We start from the raw sequence: 25,311 nt of genomic DNA, 5'->3' as shown, positions 1-25,311 counted from the left end.
GACATAAAATTCTTAAATGATTGGACAGGCTAGATGCAGAAAAAAGTTGTTCCGGATGTTGGGGGAGTCCAGAACCAGGGGTCACAGTTTAAGAATAAGGAGTAGACCATTTAGGACTGAGATGAGGAAAAACCTTTTCACCCAGAGTTGTGAATATGTGGAATTCTCTGCCACAGAAGGCAGTGGAGGCTAATTCACTGGATGTTTTCAAGAGTTATATAAAGCTCTTAGGGCTAGCAGAATCAAGGGATATGGGGAGAAAGCAGGAACAGGGTACTGATCAGCCATGATCATATTGAATGGTGGTGCTGGCTCAAAGGGCCAAATGGCCTACTTCTGCTATTTTCTATGTTTCTATGTCATGTGAAGATAGATATATCTCCCGGGTCTAATCAGATATATCTGAGGACACTGTGGAAAGCTAGAGAGGAAATTGCAGGAGTCATGGCTGAGATACATGTATGACCAAGTGAGGTGCTGGAAGAACAGAGGTTAGCTTATAGTGTTCCTTCATTTAAGAAGGATTACAAGGAAAAGCCTGGGAACTTTAGAACAGTGATCTTAATATCTGTGGTAGGCAAATTACTGGAGAGTGTTCTGAGGGATAAGATATACATGCATTTGGACAGACAGGCCAATTAGAGATAGTTAGCACGTATATAGATTTCAGCACAGCATTCGACAAGCTCTGCATGATCGGCTGGTCTGGAAGGTTAGATCGCATGGTATTTAATGGTGAGGAATTCACCCTCACACGAGGCAGATGCAGTCACTGCCAGTACAAGGCCAGACCATGTCGTGACCTCTGTGCACTCACCGATGGGACTGTTGGGCTTGTACGGAGGCATCTTCAGCTGGGTGAGCGGCGCGCCGGCCAGTTTCATCTTCTTTGCCGCCGGTCCCAACTCTGGCGGAGGCTCCCTCTTCAGTTTGGCATCTGAGAAAATGAAGCATGTGAGGGACGGCACCACAACATGACAACTGGCCTTCAAGGCCAAGGGGACAGAGATTTACAATGATGTTACCAGGTTGTAATCTACCCAAGCGCAATATGAGGTGCTGTTCCTCCAATTTGTGTGTGGCCGCCCGCACTCTGGCAATGGAGGATGCCCAGCACAAAATGGTGAGTGTGGGATTGGGAATGGTTAGCGACCAGGAGATCAAGTCGGCCTTGGCGCACCGATCATAAGTGTTCAGCGGAACGGTCGCCAAGTCCACGCTTGGTCTCGCTGATGTGTTTTTTGGGGGGGGGGGGGGGGGGGGGGGGGGGGGAAGAGATTCTCCCGCTCTACAATAAGTCTGAATAAGGGTCACCTCATCATGTTCTCCACAGATGCTGCCTGACCTGCTGAGTTACTCCAGCATTGTGTTCTTTTGTGTATTAACTATCTGCAGTTCCTTATTTTTACTAAAGAATGTCATTGTATCTAGGACCAGTGAGAATGAAGTGTTAGAGGCCCAAACAGCCTCTTCCTGCTGCTCTTTACAATGTGGTTGGATATATTCTGGCACATTATTCACTGCCTGGTGGGTGCATCGAGCACCCCCATCTCTGTGAGACAGGCCCCAAAACAGAGACGCTGGAATCCTGAGCAAAACACCAAGTGTTGGAGGAACTCAGTGGGCCAGGCAGGATCCGTGGAGGGAATGGACAGGTTACGTTTCGGGACGGGACATTTCAGACTCAGCGATCAAAAGTTCTGACCCCCCCCCACAAGGACAGAGCTAGGGTGGCACAGCGGTAGAGTTGCTGCCTCATAGCACCAGAGATCTGGGCTTGATCCTGACCACGTCTGTATGAAGTTTGTACGTTCAGGTTTAACAGTTAATTGGCTTTGGTAAGAATAAAACTGTCCCTAGTGTGTAGGACAGTGTTAGTGTACGGGGTGATCGCTGGTGGGTGCGGATTCGGTGAGCTGCACTGCATCTCTAGTTTGTAAAGGGCTCGGGTCGGGGAGCTGGGAGCGCTGGTTAAATTAGCAGCCAAACCCGGGTGTGGGCTGGCCCTCCCTCTCCCGGCACTAACCGGCTCGCTGCTCCGTGCCGCCACTCCTCGTGGCGTCCCCAGCAGAGGCCGCGGGGGCGGTGACCAAGCTGGCGGGCGGGGGTCCAGTTGTGCCGTGGGCGGGCTCCCCTCCTCCGCCTGTCGATGACACCACTTGGCTCTTCACTGCCTGGCTCTTCACCGCCGCGCTTCCTGCGGCTGAGGCGGCAGCTTGTGGCCTGGTGACTGCAGTGGTGGCCTTGACCGGCGCGGTGACGGCAGCAGCTTTGTCTGACTTTGTCACGGAAGCTTTGCACAGCTCTGTCCCCGGCTGTGTGACAGTGGCTTTCCCCGGCTGTGTGGATGGACCTTTGCCTGGCTTGGTAGCGAGTGCTTTGTCCGACTTTGTGAGGGCAGGCTTGCCCAGCACTGTGGCGGTGTGAGATTTGCCCGAATCCATAGCAGAGGGAGCTTTGTCCAGCTCTGTGGCAGCCGCTTTGTCCAACTTTGTGGAGGCAGCTTTGCCCGGTTCTGTAGCTGTGGCTTTGCCCGGCCCTGTAGCTTTGCCCGGCCCTGTAGCTTTGCCAGGCTCTGTGCCAGCAGGTTTGCCCGGCTCTGCACCTTTGCCAGGCTCTGTGCCAGCAGGTTTGCCCAGCTTTGTGGTTGCGCCAGGCTTTGTGCCGGCAGGTTTGCTCGGCCCTGTAGTTGTGGCTTTGCCAGGCTCTGTATCGGCAGGTTTTCCCGGCCCTGTAGCTTTGCCAGCCTCTGTGCCAGCAGGTTTGCCCAGCTTTGTGGTTGTGCCAGGCTCTGTGCCAGCAGGTTTGCCCGGCTCTGCAGCTTTGCCAGCCTCTGTGCCAGCAGGTTTGCCCGGCTCAGTAGTTGTGGCTTTGCCAGGCTCTGTATCGGCAGGTTTGCCCGGCTCTGTAGCTTTGCCAGGCTCTGTGCCAGCAGGTTTGCCCGGCTCTGTAGTTGTAGGTTTGCCAGGCTCTGTATCGGCAGGTTTGCCCGGCTCTGTAGTTGTGGCTTTGCCAGGCTCTGTATCGGCAGGTTTGCCCGGCTCTGTGCTGGAACCTTTGTCCGGCTCTGCTGAAGCGGAGGTTGTGCCCAGCTCTGTCTCCGTCTCCATGGGCTCCACCTCCTCCCCCGCTGCTGTGGGCTCTGGCTCGGCTCCAGCTGGCTCCTCCATCGTCTCCTCTGCCGTAGACGGCACGCCGGGCTCTGTGTGGCACAGAAAGGTTCAGGAGCTGAGACTATCGTATCTGCCTCCACATTGCAGACACCCACCACCCGCTGTGTAAAATACATCCCGTACACCTCCTTTAAACTTTGTCCCTCTCACATTAAAGCTATGCCCTCCAGTGTTTGACTGGGAAAAGGTTCTGACTTAGTCTGAAGAAGGGTCTCGACCCGAAACGTCGCTCATTCCTTCTCTCCAGAGATACTGCCTCACCCGCTGAGTTACTCCAGCATTTTGTGTCTACCAAAAGGTTCTGGCTGTCTATCCTATCTATTCCTCCCTTCATTTTATATACCTATATCTATCAGTTCTCCCTTCAACCTCCAGCGTTCCAGAGAAATCAATCAAATTGTGTTCAACCTCTCCCTGTAGCTAACACCCTCTCCTCTCTTGCCTCCCTCAATAACCTGGGATAGATCCCATCAGGTCCCGGGTACTTGTCCACTCAGCAACAGCCTCATCTCCATCTCAAAGTGCCAGAGCAAATTAGTGTTCTCCACACTGATATCACTCTCCTCAGTGAATACTTGTTTAGCACCTCACCTACATCCTCTGATTGCAAGTATTTAATCCCTCATTACCCGTGAACGCTCCTTCCTGCTTCCTCCTCCCTGCTCACCCTCTTGTTTTGAACGTCTGTATAAAAACTCTTAATCAGACTCGGCAATGACATTTTATGGCCCCTTTTGGACCTTCAAATCACATGCTTGAGCTCTTTCCACAGTGTATCTACAGCTCTCACAGAGGGGGGGGGGGAGGGGGGATAGGGTATATACCTGCAGTGGTTATGGGAGGTGAAGGGGATGATGAAGCCGAATTTTAGTTAAAAATATAAGAAGATATTAAATTGGCTTCTGGGCTAGCTTACAGCTTATATTTAGTGTCAAATTAGGCTTGCCTTAGGTTGCGGTGTGTGTGAGATAATAAATCCTATAGCATTGTCTCCCAAGTGAGGAAGTGACAGAGAGGAAGAGAGACATAGCTAGTCACATCTTTGTAAACAAATGGTCTATGTTTATGAGGGACCAAGTGACAGAGAGGAAGCAGCGAGGGTGATCTCTTTGGAGATAAAATAACCTAAAGCAAATGGCCAATGTTTTTAGTATATCTTGTACCATGTAAATAAAAGGCCTTTGATGTGATGCATTCTGTGGAAACCTTTTCCTGTACCTCTGACCATGACTAATGTCTGTGGAATGTGCTAAGGGGACAAAAAAAACCTATTTAATGCAATGTAATTCTGTTGTTCAGGGAAGGTGGCTGAGCACAGTTAAGTGTCTACATTGGTCACTTAGCTGGAATTCTCGCTCCCTTCCATCGGCCGATGTTAAGTAAAGTTTTGAACTGGTCTACCAAACAGTTTGTGTGGTGTCTGTTTATTAAGAAGCGAACCTGGTTTAGTAGTTAAGTAGCGTTTTCAGGGAGGGGGTGATGAGAAGGTGTATACCTGCAGCGGTCGTGGGAGGGTAGGGGGAGGGTTAGAAACATAGAAAATAGGTGCAGGAGTAGGCCATTCAGCCCTTCGAGCCTGTACCACCATTCAATATGATCATGGCTGATCATCCAACTCAGTATCCTGTACCTGCTTTCACTCCATACCCCCTGATCCCTTTAACCACAAGGGCCACATCTAACTCCCTCTTAAATATAGCCAATGAACTGGCCTCAACTACCTTCTGTGGCACAGAATTCCAGAGATTCACCACTCTCTGTGTGAAAAATGTTTTTCTCATTTCGGTCCTAAAAGATTTCCCCCTTATCCTTAAACTGTGACCCCTTGTTCTGGACTTCCCCAACATCGGGAATAATCTTCCTGCAACTAGCCTGTCCAACCCCTTAAGAATTTTGTAAGTTTCTATAAGATCCCCCCTCAATCTTCTAAATTCTAGCGAGTACAAACCGAGTCTATCCAGTCTTTCTTCATATGAAAGTCCTGACATCCCAGGAATCAGTCTGGTGAACCTTCTCTGTACTCCCTCTATGATATGGTGTATCATATGTACCTCTATGGTGTATACCCGGGAGGGATGGGGATGGGGGGGGTTTGTGTATACCTGCAGTGGTCATGAGAGGGTAGGGGGAGGGATGGGGAGGGGGTGAGGAGAAGGTGTATACCTGCAGCGGTCGTGGGGGCCTGCTCATCCTCTTTGTCTTCTGCTGTTCCCCCCTCCTTGCTCTCGGCAGCTTGGGCATTGGGTTGCGACTCATCCCCTGGCATCTGCTCTTCCGCAGAATCTTCCTCTTCACCCACTTCATCCACGGTGACAAACTCGTCCAGGTTAAAGGGGAAGATGTCCTTTACCTGCACAAATGAAAACAAAACACTGGTTGGTTGATTTGGAACCAGGGGCAGAGTCAGAGAGACACAGAGCACATAAACAGGCCCTTCGGCCCAACTTGCCCCATCTACACTAGTCCCGCCTGCCCAAGTTTGGCCCATATCCCTCCAATTTCCTATTCATGTAGCTGTCCAAATGTCTTTTTCATGTCATTTAAAAAAAGGGCAGTGATACAACACTTCAATTGTAACCATGTAAACTAGAACAACCATCTATATCAACCATCATAACATGAACATTAAAAAGCTTTTGTTGTACGGTATCCAGTCAGCAGAGAGACAATACATGATTACAATTGAACCGTCCACAGTGTACAAATACATGATAAAGACACGTAGACAGGTACGTGGATAGGCGAGGTTTAGAAGGACAAGGGCCAAACTTGGGCAAGTGGTAGCATGATTGGCACGGGCGTGTTGGGGCAAGTGCCTGTTTCCTTTATATGACTCTATGAGTCTTAAAATAAGTATCTGTCCACTACTGGAGCTGACGGGCATCAGAAAAGTGCACAAGGAACTGTAAAAGACTCAGTGGGTCAGGCAGCAGCTGTGGAGGGGATGGACAGACGGCATCTTGAGTCGGGGTATGAAGAAGGGCCTTGATCTTCACTTTATCCGTACATTCCCTCCGCAGATGCTGCCTGACCCGCACGGGCAAATGGGGCTGGCTAAGACGGGGCATTCTGGCCAGTGTGGATGAGTTGGCGGGGGGAGAGGGGGCAGGGACTCTGGGAGAGAGGAGGCAGGGACTCTGGGAGAGAGGAGGCAGGGACTGGGAGAGAGGGGGCAGGGATTGTGGGGGGGGGGGAGGGGGCAGGGACTCTGGGGGAGAGGGGGCAGGGACTCTGGGGGAGAGGGGCAGGGACTGGGGGGGAGAGGGGCAGGGACTCTGGGGGAGAGGGGGCAGGGGACTCTGGGGGAGAGAGGGGCAGGGACTCTGGGGGAGAGGGGGCAGGGACCTGGGGGGAGAGGGGGCAGGGACTCTGGGGGAGAGGGGGCAGGGACTCTGGGGGAGAGGGGGCAGGGACTCTGGGGGAGAGGGGGGGAGAGAGGGACTCTCTGGAGAGAGGGGAGGGGGCAGGGACTCTGGGAGAGAGAGGGGGGGGGCAGGGACTCTGGGAGAGAGACTCTGGGGAGAGGGGGCAGGGACTCTGGGTGAGAGGGGGCAGGGACTCTGGGGAGAGAGGGGGCAGGGACTCTGGGGAGAGAGGGGGGAGGGGGGGAGAGGGGGCAGGGACTCTGGGGAGAGGGGGCAGGGACTCTGGGGAGAGGGGGCAGGGACTCTGGGGGTGAGAGGGGCAGGGGACAGGGGTCTGGGGAGAGGGGGCAGGGACTCTGGGTGAGAGGGGGCAGGGACTCTGGGGTGAGAGGGGGGCAGGGACTCTGGGTGAGAGAGGGGGCAGGGACTCTGGGGTGAGAGGGGGCAGGGGGGGGCACTCTGGGTGAGAGGGGGCAGGGACTCTGGGTGAGAGGGGGCAGGGACTCTGGGTGAGAGGGGGCAGGGACTCTGGGTGAGAGGGGGCAGGGACTCTGGGTGAGAGGGGGCAGGGACTCTGGGTGTGAGAGGGGGCAGGGACTCTGGGTGAGAGGGGGGCAGGGACTCTGGGTGAGAGGGGCAGGGACTCTGGGTGAGAGGGGGCAGGGACTCTGGGTGAGAGGGGGGGGGGAGGGAGAGGGGGCAGGGACTCTGGGTGAGAGGGCAGGGACTGGGTGAGGGGGGCAGGGACTCTGGGTGAGAGGGGGGGGAGAGGGACTCTGGGTGAGAGGGGGCAGGGACTCTGGGGTGAGAGGGGGCAGGGACTCTGGGTGAGAGGGGGAGGGGGGGGACTGGGGTGAGAGGGGGCAGGGACTGGGTGAGAGGGGGCAGGGACTCTGGAGTGGGAGGGGACTGGGAAGGGAGGGGGCAGGGAACTCTGGGTGAGAGGGGGCAGGGACTCTGGGTGAGAGGGGGGGACAGGGACTCTGGGTGAGGAGAGGGGGGGCAGGGACGGGGAGAGGGGGCAGGGGGAGGGGGGCAGGGACGGGGGGGGGCAGGGACTCTGGGGAGAGGGGGAGGGGGGCAGGGACGGGGAGAGGGGGCAGGGACTCTGGGGGAGAGGGGGGCAGGGACTCTGGGTGAGAGGGGGCAGGGACTCTGGGGGAGAGGGGGCAGGGACTCTGGGGAGGAGGGGGGCAGGGACTCTGGGAGAGAGGGGGCAGGGACTCTGGGGGAGAGGGGGCAGGGACTCTGGGGGGGGCAGGGGACTGGGAGAGAGGGGGCAGGGGACTGGGAGGGAGGGGGCAGGGACTCTGGGGAGGGGGCAGGGACTGGGGGAGGGGGGGGGGGACTGAGAGAGGGGGGCAGGGACTCTGGGGAGAGGGGGGGGACTCTGGGAGAGGGGGCAGGGACTCTGGGGAGAGGGGGCAGGGACTCTGGGGGAGAGGGGGCAGGGACTGGGGGTGAGAGGGGGGCAGGGACTCTGGGGAGAGGGGCAGGGACTCTGGGGAGAGGGGGCAGGGACTCTGGGGAGAGGGGGCAGGGACTCTGGGTGAGAGGGGGCAGGGACTCTGGGGAGAGAGGGGGGGCAGGGACTCTGGGTGAGAGGGGGCAGGGACTCTGGGTGAGAGGGGGCAGGGACTCTGGGGAGAGGGGGCAGGGACTCTGGGGAGAGGGGGCAGGGACTCTGGGGAGAGGGGGGCAGGGAGGGGAGAGGGGGCAGGGACTCTGGGTGAGAGGGGGGCAGGGACTCAGGGTGAGAGGGGGCAGGGACTCTGGGTGAGAGGGGGCAGGGGACTAACAGGAGGTGTGGGGGAGAGAGAGGATAAGAAAGGAAAGTCACCATTTCTCTCTTTGGACTCCGGACGCTGGGCTTCCGATCCCGGCTGTTGCGGTCATGAAAGGTCTGGAAGACAGAAGTTGTATCATTGTTCAGCAGCTGCTCTGTGGGTAGTGTGCTTGATGCCCTGGAGCTTTCCCGACTACACTCTGAGGCTCAGTGTGAGCCAGTTGAGCTTTGAGCAAGAGGCAGAGGCCCACACACAGGTGGCCGCACACACACATCTCAGATAATATGCCTTCGCCATGTGTACACAGCGGGATATAGATCAGCTACAGAAACGGCCACACTAATGGCAGATGGAGTTTAATCCAAGCAAGTGTAAGGTGGTGCACTTTGGGAGGTTCAATGTAAGGGGACAATACACAGTTAATGGCACGGTCACACCAGTAACTTGCAGAGGGATCGCAGGGTCCAATTGCATATCTGCCTGAAAGTGGCAACACAAGTAGAGAGAGTGGTAGAGAAGGCTTATGGCATGCTTGCTTTTATAGGTCAGGGCATTGAGTATAAGAGTCAAGAAATCAAGATGCAGCTTTATGGGACTTTGGTCAGGCCACATTTGGAGTATTGCGTGCAGTTCTTTCTGCTTCATTGCAGGAATGATGAGGAAGGAAGGAGGCTTTGGGGAGGGTGCAGAGGAGGTTTACCAGAATGAAAGGCACAAAAAGCTGCAGTTGCTCAGCGAAACAGGCAGCATCTCTGGAGAGAAGGAATGGGTCGAGACCCTTCTTCAGTCCCGAATGCCAGAATGACGCCTGGGTTCTTGGTTTCCTGGTCCTCCAAAAATATTCCAAATGGAAAGTATTAGGAGGTATTAGCTGCAGGGAGAGGTTGGCCAGGCTTGGATCTCTGCAACATTGGAGGTTAAGGGGAGAACTAATAAAAGTTCATAAAATAATGAGAGGCATAAACACACTCTTTTATCAGAAATAGCAAATACTGGAGGGCATTGCATTACGGTGAGAGGGGCAACATTAAAGGCAATGTACGGGGGAGTAATTGTACCCAGAGGGTGGTGGTGGTGAGGGGGTAAGTGGTGAGCTTGCTCAATTTGGGCTCCGCTCCAGGAGATCAAGCACGGGGCCTGGTCTGAACTTGCATACGGTCTCAGTGAAGGGGCTGTCCCACTTAGGCGACCTAATCCGCGAGTCCAGAAGAGTGTTCTTGACCTTCAAGCTCGAGGGCACACGCCTGGAAAGCCTCGAGCTGGATCGACTGTCCGCGTTGAGACCGCGAGCTGGATCGACCGAACCGTGAGCTGCATCGACCGACCGCACACACACGCACACAAACACATCGCGAAGGCGGGGGCCAGGGAAAGCGGAGGAGCGCTGTCTGCGCGATGAAGTGGAAGGTAAAGGGCTGCCACAGTATACGGTAAGTCCTTTAGAAAGCGCGGAGGGGAGGGGGGGGGGGGAGAGAAGGGGGAGAGGAGAGGGGGGGGGGGGGGAAAGAAGGGGGGGGAGAAGGAGTGGAGACACTTTTAAGAAGTTTAATAAAGTTTTGTGGGCATTTTACCTACCGGTAGGTCTTCCTTGGTCCTGAAACTCCAATGAGCCAATCAAAAGACCCGGTCAGCGAAGGAGATTGCTGCCCTCGACTGCCTGTAAGTAAGTAGCGACCCCACTCCACTGCACTACGAGTTAAAAAGACCCATGCCGACCAAATGTTACTCGCGGAAAACTTTTCAACATGCTGAAAATTTTCCGAGACCTAGCTGAGGCCACGAGTATTCGGGAACTTCACTCGATCACGAAGGAGAGTTCCAGCAACCTCAGAGGACCTCCTATGACCACGTGTCGACCATGCTGTGAGTTTGAAGGTTGAAGACACTCTTCTAAACTCGCAGATTAGGTCGCCCAAGCGGGACAGGCCCTTGAGTATTTCTATGCACTGTATTAATGAGGGGCTGTGGTTGGGTGTGGGCATACGTTACTGAACCGCGTGTGTTGGTGAGGGGTGTGTTAGTGAGCCGCCGCGGTTGGGGCCAGGCTGACCTTGATCCTGGAGTATCTCTGGTGTTCTCTGTCCCGCGGGTGAGGTCGCCGTTCGCCGCGGGACTCCTTCTGGTATGCGGTGGCACCGCGGCCACTGCCCTCTCGGCTCGAGCTCTCCCGGGATGTGCTGCGTCCTCGTGCTGGCATGCCACCTTTGCCCGTACCCCGCTGTGCGTGCTCCTTCCTGGGGCCAACGCTCCTCTTGGCCCCGCTGGTCTTGGCCGCGGCGCTCTCTTTGCCCGTGGGCTTCACCACCATGGACCTGGGAGGCCTGGTGCTGGAGGTGGGGTTTGTGGATTTCTGCGGTGCCGAGGAGGTCTGGGTGGGAGAGGGGGCAGTCGCCCCGTCCGTGATCTGGGGAGACACACTCGGTTCGGGGGTGTCCTTCTCCATAGCCGGGGCAGTAGACGAAGTGTCGCTGGCCGGCTCCGGCTTGGACACGGCACCATTGCCTTCCGCCGATGCCGGGTCGGTGGGATTGGGAGCAGCGTTATCAGGAGCCGGGTTGGCGTTGCCCACTGCCGGAGCTGGCACTGGGCCAGGTTTGGTGGAGCCCGGCACAGCAGTGGCCACGGGTTTGACTGCCCCACCGGTCTCAGCTGTAGCTGTGGGTTTGCCGGCTGCATCATCACCGTCTGCGGTGGGCTTGGCTGTGGCGTCGCCGAGTTTGGCCACTGCATCGTCGGCGGTGACTTTGACCTGCAGGCTCGGGGAGGCTGCGATGGGTTTGGTGGGCACGGTGACGCTGTTACCGGCAGCTCTTGTAGGCACGGCTGAAGGTGTAGCCACGTTGGTCGCCACAGCGGCGGCTTTGGACGGTGTGTTTCCGCTCGCCGTGGTGGGTTTGCCGGTGGCCGGGGAGGAATCGCCGGAGCCGATGCCAGCCACGGGCAGGTCTGCCGGGGATTTGGTGACGGGCAGCTTGCTGGCTGTGCCTGGGGCTTTGACAGGTGCATGGGGATTGCCGACAGCAGTGGGCGACTGGTTCTGTGGTGCTGTGCCCCCCGTCTGCGGCTTGGCCTCAGGACCAGCCGTCTGCGCTGTGGCCGGGCTGGCGGCCTCTGCTTTAGTTTGGTCACTCGGCAGCTCTGGGGCTTTCTCATTGGTCACGGCGGTCATCTCCACATCGGCAGACTCCGCATTCGCCACCGGCGCAGGCTCCTTCGACTCCGGCTCCGTGCTGGCGTCACCACTGAGAAATAAAGGTGATGGTGAGCACGGGCTCAGACTGTGGAGGAGAAAAGTAACCACACACTCACCCCTTACTGCAACACCCCCGGCCCAGTCACACACACACACACACACACACACACACACACACACACACACACACACACACACACACACACAGAAATCAGAACAAGAATAACACAGCTCAGGGCTCTGCAGTTGTTTAACTTGGCATCATCTTCAGTACAGACAGGGTGGGCCGAAGGGCCTGGTCCTGTGCCGCCCTCTTCCGAGTTCTTTTGGTTTTGGTCTATTATCGTCACATGTCCCGAGGTACAGTGAACAGCTTTCTTTTGCATGCAATCCAAACAGATCAGATAATACTCGACATAAATACAATCAAGTCAAACTCAAGTACAATAGGCAGAGGAAAAAGGGAAGATACAGAGTGCAAAATATAGTTCTCAGCATTGTAGCGCATCACTTCCACAGACAAAGTCCAATGTCTACAATAGGTGCAGGAGTAGGCCATTCAGTCCTACACCAAGCCAGCACCGCCATTCAATGGCTGATCATCCCCAATCAGCACCCCATTCCTGCCTTCTCCCCATATCCCCTGACTCCGCTATCTTCAAGAGCCCCATCTAGCTCTCTCTTGAAAGTATCCAGTGAACCGGCCTCCACCGCCCTCTGAGGCAGAGAATTCCACAGACAAAATGTGAAAGGGGTGAATCGGAGAGTACCCTAGCTAATGGAAGGACCGCTCAGAAGCCTGATAACCTTTCTTGATTAGTACAGGTGTGAGAGGTTCTGGGGAGAAGACAGGAGAATGGGGTTAGGAGGGAGAGATAGATCAGCCATGATTGAATGGCAGAGTTGACTTGATGGACCGAATGGCCTAATTCTGCTCCTATCACTGATGACCTTATGAAGAGAAGGGAAGAAGCTGTTCCTGTGTCTGGTGTCACGTGCTAATGCCAGCAGGAATGGGGAGAAGCAGGAATGACCGGTGTGGGACGTAGCTGTAATATCATGCTTCATTATTTACATTATCATGTTCATCATGTTTAAGGAGCGGTATTAGTCCATTCGGCCCATCGAGTCGACTCTGCCATTCAATCATGGCTGATCCATCTCTCCCTCCTAACCCCAATCTCCTGCCTTCTCCCCATAACCCCTGACACCCGTACTAATCAAGAATCTGTCAATCTCCGCCTTTTTCCATTGCATTGGCCTTCACAGCCTTCTGTGGCAATCCAGATTCATCACCCTCTGACTATAGAAATTCCTCCTCATTTCCTTCCTAAAGGTACGTCCTTTCATCTTGAAGCTGAGGCCTCTGGTCATCGACTCTCCCACCAGTGGAAACATCCTCTTCACATTTAAAACATTATCCCAGTGCTGCTGAAATGGACTGACAATACAGCACCTGGGGCAGTACAATTTAACTTTGCTTTCTTTTACTGATGTCCTTTCATCAGGCAGTTCCTGGGTCTGTCTATGGCCCAACTCACCCATGATGGCCATTTGCTGACATTTGGCCCATATCCCTCTGAACCTTTCCTATCCATGTCTTTAAAATGTTGTGATAGTCCCAGCCTCAGCTACCTTCTCTAGCAGCTTCGTCCATATATCCACCACCTTCAGTGTGAAAAAGTTGCCCCACAAGTTCCTATTAGATCTTTCCTCTTTCGCCTTACACCTAATGCTATCTGGTTCTTGATTGCCCATCTTTGGTTAAAAGGACTGTGCATTCACCCGATCTATTCGACTCAGACTGATACAGCGTGAAAACTGCCACTTTGGCCCAACTTGCCCAGACTGACCAACATTTCCCATCTGTACTACTCTCACCTGCCTACATTTGGCCAATGATACCGGGTGTCAAGGGTTATGGGGAAAAGGCAGGAAAATGGGATTAGGAGGCAGAGACCAGCTGCGATTGAATGGCGGAGTAGGCTTGATGGGCCGAATGGTTTAATTCTACTCCTATAAAGTAAATAACCCTCTAAACCTATCCTATCCATGTGCCTGTTCAAATGTTTCTTAAATGTTGCGATAATACCTGCCTCAACTACCTCCTCTAGCAGCTTGTTCCATACACCCATCACCCTTTCTGTAAATCAGTTGCCCCTTAGGTTCCTATTAAATCTTTCAGCTTAAACCCATGTCCTGCGGCTCTCGATACCTCTACTCTGGGTAAAAGCCTCTGTGCGTCTACCCAATCTATTCACCTCATGCACCTCTATAAGATCACCCCTCTTCCTCCTGCTCTCAAAGGAATAGTCCCAGCCTGCTCAACCACTCCCTATAGCTCAGCCCCTCCAGTCCTGGCAACATCCTCGTAAATCATTTCTGCACCCTTTCCAGCTTAACAACATCTTTCCTATAACATGGTGACACAATACTCTTAAGTGTGGCCTGACCAATGTCTTGTACAATTGTATCATGACCTTCCCACTTCTATACTCAATACTGACTGAAGAAGGCTAAGGTGCCTAAGGACCTCTTGACCACCGTATCTAACTGTGATACTACTTTCAAGGAACCATGCACCTGCACTCCTAGATCCCTCTGCTCTACAACACTACCCAGAGCCCTACCATTTACTGTGTCGGTCCTGCCCTGGTGCGACTTCCAAAAATGCAACACCTCAGCTATCTCTATTAAATTCCATCAACCATTCCTCAGCCCACACGATCAAGATCCTGCAACAATTTCTACCAACCATCTTCGCTATCTACAATACCACCCACTTTAGTGCCATCTGCAAACTTACTAATCATGCCTTGTACGTTATCATCCAAATCATTGAAAGTCTCCTCCGGAGCTTATACACCTCTATAAGATCACCATTCAGCCTCCTGCACTCCAATGCCCTAGCCCACCCAACCTCTCACTTGTGAGACAACCAAAGCTTCATGCTGGGTTGTTTTCACTTTGGAATGCTGTTGCCTGGATGTTGTGCGGGAGCAGAATGCCAGCACGCTAACCAGACTTGGGCACTGTGCCAGGGAGCACCTGATATAACCCACAGCATGCCAATGGCAGTTGTGCAAACGTTCACTCGTGTATCATAAAATCATGGAGCTGTGCAGCACGGAAACAGGATCTTGGGCCCCATCTTGTCCGTGCTGACCAAGTTGGCATTCTAGGCCAGTCCCATTTGACCACATCCCTCTAAACCCTTATCCATATTATTGTCCAAATGACTTTTAAAAGTCCTAAATCTATTAACGGCACCAGTTTAATAATTCTGAAAATGTGCCTACCTCTCCTCCGTCAGTTGTTCTTTCTTTCCTTCATTCTGCAACAAAAAAAACAAATATTGTATTATTGTTCATCAATTCAAGCTGGAAACACAAACTTGAGGAAAGGTCCATGGAAGATGGTTCAAAAGTCGCTGCTTGTAGCACACTCCCCTGGGAGGGGAGTTGAATTGAAGAGGACAGATAGCAAGCAGCGCAGGAAATGAGACAAGCCCAGCTTCGGTGGGCAATCAGGCACAAGAGTCTCATAACCTCCGCTCTGCATTAGGTTGCCCAATCTCTTTCCACACAGTGAGATGGGGAGGCCACCACTGATCAGGTACCATACCAGACCAGCTGCAAGATAGTGACCACAAAGATGCAGGCAGCTGGGAATCCTGCAGTGAGGGACTCGCATCAGGACCGCCTGGAGCCTGTCAATGTCAGGAATGTTTAATTTCAGTTTTCCTCATATGCACCAAGGTACAGTGAAAAGCTTTTTGTTGTGTGCTAACCAGTCAGCGGAAAGACTATACATGATTATAATCGAGCCATTTACAGTGTACAGATACACTCCACACTTTGCTACACTATATTCCATCTTCCACTTCTCTCCCAACCTGCTGGGAAGAAACTGTCTCTGAATCTGGAGGCGTGCGGACGTGTGACGCAACACTCCCCAGTACCCGGGCAAGTGCGGCATCATCCAAGATGATCAGCATCACTCAAGATGATCAACACCATCCAAGACAAAACGGTCTGCAGCCGCCCCGTTAAGCACCCTTAATATTCCTCCCTCAGTCACCAACACATTGTGGCTGTGGAGTGCGCCACCATTAATACCCAGACACTAGGCAAGGAAACACTTCATGGTAAACTTTGGGAACCAGCAATGCATAGTAAAAATGCATAGTGGTCAATATTGTTGCGTCCTTTTAAAATGTTGATGACGGTGATGGTGGAAGGGTGCTTCTCAGATTGGAGGCCTGTGACTAGTGGTGTGCCTCAGGGTTCGGTGCTGGCCCCGTTACTGTTTGTCATCTATATCAATTATTTGGATGAGAACATACATGGCATGGTTGGCTAGTTTGCAGATGACACTAAAGTGGGTTGCATTGTAATAGTGAAGATGGTTGTCAAAAATTGCAGCAGGATCTTGATCAGTTGGCCAGGTGGGGTGAGGAATGGTTGATGGAATTTAATACAGAGGAATGTGAGGTGTTGCATTTGGGAGGTCTAACATGTGCAGGACCTGCACAGTGAATGGTCGAGCTCTGGGGAGTGTTGTAGAGCAGAGGGATCTAGAAGTACAGGTAAACAGTTCCTCAAAAGTGGCATCAAAGGGTAGATAGGGTGGTCAAAAAGGCTTTTGGCACATTGGACTTCATCAGTCAAAGCAGTGAGCTTAGAAGTTGGGAGGTCATGTTGCACTTGTACAAGACGATGGTGAGGCTGCATTTTTAGCAGTATCGTTTTGTTCAGTTTCAGGAGATTCACTAGGATGTTACCTGGGATGTTATGAGGAGGGTCTGAATAGGCTGAGTTTGTTTATCTTGCAGTGGAGGAGTTTGCAAAGCATGAGGGTTTAGAGGGGGGCCCAAAGCAGTTTGTTCTGAGGATGAAACGAGGAACTGCAGATACTGGTTTATAAAAAAAGACAAAGTGCTGCAGTAAGTCAGCGGGCCAGGCGGCATCTCTGGAGAACATGGACAGGTGATGTTTCAGGTATGAAGTCCCGACTAAATGTCACCTATCCATGTTCTCCAGGGATTACTGAGTTACTCCTGCACTCTGTGAAACATCACCTATCCCATGTTCTCCACAGATGCTGCCTGACCCACTGAGTTACTCCTGCACTCTGTGAAACATCACCTATCCCATGTTCTCCACAGATGCTGCCTGAACAGCTGAGTTACTCCAGCACTGTTTTTTGTTTGTTTCGAGAGTGGTTGGAATCTGAAACCCTGTCTGGGTGGCTGGTGGAATTTTAGTATCTAGACCAGCACTTCAATCAACAAGTCACACAAGGCGGTGGACTAATTACTTGTAAATGAATAGGATTGTATAGTCAATGAAAGGCCGAAGGGCCTGCTCAGGGGAGTTGATAGGCATGAGAGAATAAGCTGCAATGAGGGTGGATTGAGACTATGTTCAGCTCTTGAGTGCTGGCAGGGACCAGATGGAGTGAACTTCTGTGTCAGTGGACAGCATTTTAAAAATGAGAGATGAAGATATTTGTGTGTTTGGAACTCTGCCAATAATAACAATCGGAGAACATAAAGCCATATATATAACAGGAGAAGGAGCCAAGCAGCCAACTCTAGTTTAGTTTGTCACTTGTACCGAGGTACAGTAAAAAGCTTTTGTTGTGTGCCAACAAAGTTAGTGGAAAGACAATACATGATTACAATCGAGCCATGTACAGTGTATAGATACATGATAAAGGAATGACGTTTAGTGCAAGGTAAAGCCAGCAAAGTCCGAGGGTCACTAATGAGGTAGATAGTAGCTCAGGACTGCTCTCTGGTTGTGGTTGGATGGTTCAGTTGCCTGATAACAGCTGGGAAGAAACTGACCCTGACGGTGTGCGTTTTCACACTTCTGTACCGTTTGTCTGAATGGGAGAGGGGAGAAGAGGGTACAACTCGTCCCGATTATGCTGCTGGCACTGCCAAGGCAGCGTGAGGTGTAGATGGAATTAATGATACAGAGGTTTGGAGTTCTGAAACCACTCTGTTACTGGGATCAGAACCAATCCAAAGCCTTGCTCATCTTCCTGCTCAACCTCCTTTACTGTCCAAAACTATTCGATCTCAACCCAGAACAGACAGAGGTATGGATGCCTAGATTCACAGGAATCCTGAGCTCAGTACATGGGCATCAGCCAGATTGTATAGCTACTGGTCATTTCCTCAGTGGTCTGGATGCATTCTGAATTTTGGGAACTATTCACTCATGAACTGTGAGCACTTTTGGGCTACATATCTAAGGAGGTGCTGATGCTGGAGAGGGTCTAGAGATTTACGAGAATAATCCAGGGAATGAGTCTGTTAATGTATGATGAGTGTTTGACGGCAATGGGCCTGAACTCGCTAGAGTTTAAAAGGATGAAGGAGGACTTCATTAAAACTAACCGAATAGTGAAAGGCCTGGATAGAGTGGATGAAGAGAGGATGCTTCCACTAGTAGGATAGTCTTAAGACCTTAGCCTCAGAATAAAAGAACATACCTTTAGAAAAATGATGAGGAATTTCTTTAGTCAGAGGGTGGTGAATCTGTGGAATACATTGTCACAGAAGGCTGCGGAGGCCAAGTGAATGGATATTTGTATGTTGGAGATGAATTAGTATTACAGATTATGGAGAGAGGATAGGGGAATGGGGTTGAGAGATAAAGATTCTGTCCTAATTCTGCTCGTACAACTTATGAACTTTGGAGTCACACTTGGAATAAGAATAATAGCATGACTATCGCAGAACAAGGGTAGGCAGCTTCAAACACAGGTATGGGACATCTCTCCATTCAGGGTAGTGAATCTCTCAAATATTCTACCCCACAGAACATTAGATGTGCAGGTCCTGTTCATTAAGACCAAAATTGATAGGTTTCAGAATGTTAAGGTCATTAAGGGATTTGGGGATAGTGCAGTAAACTGATGCCGAAATAAGATTTAAGCATTTAAAAGAATCTAGGTCAGGTGCATGGATAGGAATGGTTTTGAGGGATATGGGCAAATGGTACTAGTGTGGATGAGGCATCTTGGTTGGCGTAGGGAAGATATCATACGACTAAATCATTGTAGATCTTGTGCATTTTATTAGTTTTATATCAGCCTACTTATGGGTGATTTCTATCAGATGCGTTGCTAAAATCCACTGCCCTACTCTCATCGATCATCTACTCAAAAACAAGATCAAGCTTGTAAGATGTTCTGCCACGTACAAAGACATGTGTAGGAAGGAAATGCAGATGCTGGTTTAAATTGAAGGTAGACACAAAATGCTGGAGTAACTCAGCGGGACAGGCAGCATCTCTGGAGGGAAGGAATGGGTGGTACAAAGACACAACTACTCTCCCCATTAACCAATTCCCTTTGCAATGGAAGTAATCTATCCCAAAGAATCCTCTCCAATAGCTTCCCTGCCACTGATGTACAGAAGGCAAATGTAATGTTAGGATTCATTTCGAGGACTAGAATATAAAAGTAGGGATGTAACGCTGAAGCTTAATCGGGCGGTGGTCAGACCGTAATTGGAGAATTGTGAGCAGTTTTGTGCCCCATATCTGTGGAGGGATGGGCTGGTGTTGGAGAGGGTCTAGAGGTTTATAAGAATGATTCCAGGAATGAGTAGATATGGTGTTCATTTGTTAGCACTGGGCCTGTACTAGCTGGACTTTAGAAGAATGAAGGGGGACCTCATTGAAACGTATCGAATAATGAAAGGGCTGGATAGAGTGGATGTGGAGAGGATATTTCCACTAGTGGCAGAGTCTAGACCCAGAGTGCACAGGCTCAGAATAAAAGGCCCTACCTTTAGAGGAATTTCTTTAGCCGGAGGGTGAAATTCATCGTCACCGATGGCTTGGCCAAGTCATTGGGTATTTTTAAAGCTGAGATTGACAGGTTATTGATTAGAAAGGCTGTCAAAGGTTACAGGGAGAAGGCAAGTGAATGGGGTTGAGAGGGAAAGATAGTGGCCATGTTTGATTGGCGGAGTTAAGACAATGGGCCAAATGGCCCAATTCCGCTCCCATGACTTATGAACTTCCTGCAAGTTTCATCAACACACAAAAACCCCCAATTAGTTTGCCAAAGATGATTTTGCGTGTTGATTCTACCTCATCGTGTGTCAGGCTAACTGGTCTATCGATCACCATTGTTTCTTCCCCACATTTGAAAAATAGTTGTATTTGTACTTTCCTTCTAGCTTGGACCACCCAAGGATCTAGGGCATTTGGGGAACTCTTTCAGAATGCAGCAAGCAGATTTGTCAGATTTCATTCCTTTAAAATCGTTTTCAGCGTTATTACTTCAAAGTTCCTGGCTGTAAAAATTCCCAACATCTAGAGTCATAAGGTCATAATAGGGGCAAGATTAGGACATTCGACCCATCAAGTCTACTCCACCATTCAATCATGGCTGATCTATCTCTCCCTCTCAACGCCATTCTCCTGCTTTCTCCCCATAAACCATGGCACCCGTACTAATCAAGAATAATCATGGAGATAATAATCGTACAGCATGGAAACATGTTCTCTGATTTACTTTGCTCCATTGGTCTATTTTGTTCAATATCTCTGGCATTCCTTTATCCTGACAATGACTCACTCCCTTTTCTGCACTGGGCCCTACATTTATTGTGAGCATTTATGATTTACATTGGCAGCTGATATGACTCTTGAGGTGATTACATGCCACCATGTGGTGCCGATCACTCAGTGTTGATGGTCAGCACTAGCCTGATATGCCAAATAACCGTGATGCTGCAGATTCTACATGCTTGAAGCACGAGTGCTGGCTGGCCCAGTGTTTTAACATTTCACCTTCACTGGAACCCTGGGCCACAGTCTTCACTGTGTTATGTTCTACACTTGAGTGATGGCATGGCAGCTCAAGGCAAACATATCCTGGGTAGTTTAGTTTAGAGATGCAGCATGGAAACAGGCCCTTCGGGAGGAGGTATAGCGACAGGTGTTGCGTCTTCTACGGTTGCAGAGGAAGGGACCTAGGGAGGGGGTGGTTTGGGCGGGAAGGGATGAGTTAACCAGGGAGTTTCGGAGGGAACTGTCTGTGTCGAAGGCAGAAAGGGGTGGAGATAGGAAAATGTGGCTAGTGGTAGGATCCCGTTGGAGGTGGCTGAAATTTTGGAGGATTATATGTTATATGCGACGGCTGATGGGGTGGAAGGTAAGGACTAGGGACCATCTGTCTCTGTTGCGACTAGGTAAAGAGGTTGTAATGACAGAGCTGCGGAGTACCAAGGAGGCACGAGTGAGGGCCTCATCTATGATGGGAGGGGAATCCCCGTTCCCTAAAGAATGGGGACACCTCGGATGTCCTAATATGGAACATCTCATCTTGGGCACTGATGCGGCGTAGATGGAGGAATTGGGAGTAGGGGATAGAGTCTTTGCAGGAAGCAGGGTGGGAAGAAGTGTAGTCAAGATAGTGGTCTTGTAATAGCCGTCAGTCAATAGTCTATTTCCTGTGATGGACATTGCGAGATCGAGACTGTGTGAAAACAATAGTTGGGCTGCATCACATCTTGGTTTGGGGATAGCTCTGCACAAGACAACAAGAAATTGCAGAGTTGTGGATGTAGCCCAGTGCAGCATACTGACCATACTCCCCATCATCGACTCCATCTACACTTCACGTTGCTTCGGGAAAGCAGTCAACATAATCAAAGACTTTTCCCACCCCAGTCATTCCCTCTTCTCCCTGCTCCCATCTGACAGAAGATACAAAAGCCTACAAGCGTACACTAGATTCTGAAACAGCTTCTCCCCCTTTGTTATTGGACTACTGAATGGTCCTTCCGTAAGCTAGGGTACTGTCCTAATTTTCCAACTTACCTCATTGTGGACATTGGACTTTGTAACATCGGTCTATGGAACTGTTATTCTACGATGATGTTGTAGAACTATATTCTGCACTCTGGTATTTTTCTCCTGTTCTACCTGCAGTACTTGTATTAATGTACAGTATTACATCCAAAAGCTTTTCACTGCACCTCCGTACAAGCAACAATAGTGTAATCAACCTAAAACCCACATTCCAGGCAATTTGCATAACATTGTATTCCAGGCTACAAATGTTCTTGAGGTTTGCCTGCCAGCAGTTCTACAACCACAAATACGCTGCCTCAGCAGGCAGGCAACGAATGATTTGTTTTAATGTTCCAAATCCCAAATATGATCAAATGTAGGATTTTAAAAGTAAATGTTCTGCATGAATAGCAAACCTTTAGAAACCAAAGTTTTAGTTTTTTTTTAAGGGAAACAACATGGCAATAGGTCCTTCATCCCACCAAGTCCATGCCGACCATCAATCACCTGCTCCCACTAATTCTACGTTACTCCATTTTTGCATCCATTTCACTGGCAACAATTTACAGAGGGCCAATTGACCGTCACGACTTAAGAATGTTGGGAGGAAACTGGAGCACCTGGTGTAAATCCACGTGCAAACTCCACACAGACAGAATTGAACCCAGGTCTTGGGTGCTGTGAGGCAGCAGCTCTACCAGCTGCACCACTGAACTGGAAAGTGTCAAACATTTCAGCTGTGCAATGAAATTGTCAATTCCCAACGTACTGAGAAATAATATTAGCAGTGGTTAGCACAGCAAAAAAGTATTTATTGTCACACACAACAATCCCATCGAGCTGCTTTAAAAAGGCACCCAATTATGGTTTGAGCCCAATCGTGTTGTTTGTTTGGTAGTGCTCCTTGGTAACAAACTGTTCCTTTGACTTTCATCCCAGAGTTGCTGATTGAGACTGCACAATGTACTCATTAGTTCCACTCACAAGCAGTAAATTTAGTATAATTCCCAGCCATTCAAAAACATAAGTCATACAGTCCATTAACTTTCAATTCACCCGGACATCGCTGAAGGGAAAGATAGCTGGCATGAGATGAGCAAATAGGCCATTGGCAGTTGAGCTATAGGTTGTGATACAGTACATCTGTTTGCTACCACATCTGTAAAGGCCAGTTGGAACAGCTGGCTAGTGACACTCCTGTCCAGTGAGGAGAGGTAGTTGTTGGGTTTTCCATGTGGCAGCTTCTGCCGTCACTGGACACCAGACCTGCTGTGGGCGTGACTCCGCTCTTCAGCAAGTTGACCCAAACTTACCTGTCCACTTGTGTCTCTGCAGAGTCCAAAGTTTATCAACTACCCATAGATGGGAAACATTCACCAGACACATGGAAAAGCAAAATCACACCAGTGTTTTTGATGGATCAAGTATCTCTTTCTGAACCTAATTCAATCCGAGTGATTCCTGCGCTGTAAATTGAGTGTGTGGCATTCCACAATGAGTACATATTTGGGGATATAGTCGTTGTGCATCTATTTATTCACTTTATTCCCCCTGAAACTGGTTTGTTCTCAACGACATCAGCAAAAGGGCAGCCCACATATTTATGGACGGAAGGTCTCCAACAACCCATGACCTCCATCACAAGGTTGTCTCAGCCTTCCAGCACAGCAAAGAACACTGAGCGTCAGATACCCGAAGCACAAGTCTGTGTTGGATGTTCTCTGCTCCAAGCAAGGGGCACAAATCCAAGCAGTATCATTAACGCGTTCATGCTGCTCAATGCAAGATGTCTGCATTGACTGCGGAAACAGGAGCATGGAATTCAGCATGGCCACGAGAGTTAAGCTTGGTTTTTCACCCGTCACCAATCCTTGAGATGCAACGACGCGAGACAGAATGAAAGAGGCACACATCAGTCCACTGTACTGCACAGGTTGGAAACTTGTCCACGTGTGACCAAGAACATCTGAGATCAGTGGAAATCTGCACATTACTCAGCGGCCAAAGGTGGGACACGATGAGTCAGAGCTAGATTGAGGTGACTTCTTGTGTGACATTGCTTACCCTACTATCGCATTGTTGCCTTAAGCAAGCACATGAACCCGTGTGGCAAAAGTGCAAGCAAGTCACACAGGCTAACAACAGGTCAGGTAAACATCATCAATAAGGCAGTGCCTTTGTGTGGAGGATAATACTGCATACTAGATCAGACTCTGATTAAAAACAAACTATTAATGCTGCCTCAGGAACCATACATGGAAGATGAAACCACTGCTTCAGAATGAAATACAATACAGCTCTGGGTTTAACATGATCACTTGCTTCAGAAAACACACACACTTTCACACCATTTAAATTATAATGCAATGGGGACAGTGGGAAGACAAAAAGGCAACATGCAGCAGCTTGCTGTTAATTTTGAATCATAAGACGGTGCTGCACACCAGAGTCTGATTAAACGCGAGTATGTCACCTTCCCAACAATAAAAACGTGGCGAGATTGTACCACACCTTAAGAAGTGAAATCCATCTCACAAACCAGCACCCCCTCCCACCCCATCGACTCCATCTACACTTCACACTGTACACTTCAACTAAGAACGGTCCTCAGCTATCTACCTCATTGGAGACCTTTGGTCTATCTTTAATCGGAATTTACCTTGAACTAAATGTTATTGCCTTTATCATGTATCTGTGCACTAAGGATGGCCCCAATGTAATAATGTGTAGGCTTTCCTCTGACTGACTAGCATGCAACAAAAGCTTTTCACTGTACCTTGGTGTAGTAACAATAAATAAAACTAAACACAGTCGCAGGAAAGCAGCCATCAAGACCATTCACATAGAAATTAGGTGCAGGAGTAGAGGCCATTCGGCCCTTTGAGCCTGCACCGCCATTCAATATGATCATGGCTGATCATCCAACTCAGTATCCCGTACCTGCCTTCTCTCCATACCCCCTGATCCCCTTAGCCACAAGGGCCACATCTAACTCCCTCTTAAATATAGCCAATGAACTGGCCTCAACTACCCTCTGTGGCAGAGAGTTCCAGAGATTCACCACTCTGTGTGAAAAAAGTTCTTCTCATCTCAGTTTTAAAGGATTTCCCCCTTATACTTAAGCCGTGACCCCTTGTCCTGGACTTCCCCAACATCGGGAACAATCTTCCTGCATCTAGCCTGTCCAACCCCTTAAGAATTTTGTAAGTTTCTATAAGATCCCCTCTCAATCTCCTAAATTCTAGAGAGTATAAACCAAGTCTATCCAGTCTTTCTTCATAACACAGTCTTGACATCCCAGGAATCAGTCTGGTGAACCTTCTCTGCACTCCCTCTATGGCAATAATGTCCTTCCTCAGATTTGGAGACCAAAACTGTACGCAATACTCCAGGTGTGGTCTCACCAAGACCCTGTACAACTGCAGTAGAACCTCCCTGCTCCTATACTCAAATCCTCTTGCTATGAAAGCCAACATACCATTCGCTTTCTTCACTGCCTGCTGTACCTGCATGCCTACCTTTAATGACTGGTGTACCGTGACACCCCGGTCTCGCTGCATCTCCCCCTCTCCCAATCGGCCACCATTTAGATAATAGTCTGCCTTCCTGTTTTTGCCACCAAAATGGATAACCTCACATTTATCCATATTATACTGCATCTGCCAAACATTTGCCCACTCACCCAGCCTATCCAAGTCACCTTGCAGTCTCCTAGCATCCTCCTCACAGCTAACACTGCCCCCCAGTTTAGTGTCACATCCTAGTCATTCCTTACCCCCACTTGGGCAAAAATATAAAACCTGGAAAGCAAGCACCACCAGATTCAGGAAAAGCTTCATCCCCACTATCAGGCTACCAAATGTTCGGGTGTAGTCCCAATCCTCCAAGCTACCTCATTAAGGTCCTTGCATTTTAAATAAAAACATTGGACTCTCTGTAACAACGCTATCATGCAACAACACTACATTC

At 50.3% G+C, this 25,311-nt stretch overlaps 1 protein-coding gene across 1 annotated transcript in view; it reads right to left on the bottom strand.

The window, feature by feature from the left end:
* znf638 (zinc finger protein 638) overlaps positions 1 to 25,311 on the bottom strand; it is a 123,203-nt gene that overhangs the window by 4,523 nt on the left and 93,369 nt on the right. Inside the window, exons 19-24 of the mRNA XM_055666018.1 lie at positions 14,818 to 14,852; positions 10,376 to 11,567; positions 8,379 to 8,441; positions 5,337 to 5,523; positions 2,027 to 3,202; positions 818 to 937 (exon numbers count right to left, since the gene is read on the bottom strand). Coding sequence (XP_055521993.1) covers positions 818 to 937; positions 2,027 to 3,202; positions 5,337 to 5,523; positions 8,379 to 8,441; positions 10,376 to 11,567; positions 14,818 to 14,852 — 2,773 coding nt within the window. The remainder of the gene's footprint in view (positions 1 to 817; positions 938 to 2,026; positions 3,203 to 5,336; positions 5,524 to 8,378; positions 8,442 to 10,375; positions 11,568 to 14,817; positions 14,853 to 25,311) is intronic.

The sequence above is a fragment of the Leucoraja erinacea genome, unplaced genomic scaffold (assembly GCF_028641065.1).
Source record: "Leucoraja erinacea ecotype New England unplaced genomic scaffold, Leri_hhj_1 Leri_172S, whole genome shotgun sequence".
Classification (NCBI taxonomy): domain Eukaryota; kingdom Metazoa; phylum Chordata; class Chondrichthyes; order Rajiformes; family Rajidae; genus Leucoraja; species Leucoraja erinaceus.
Note: the sequence above shows the minus strand (reverse complement) of the source record. Positions and strands in the feature narration are given on the sequence as shown.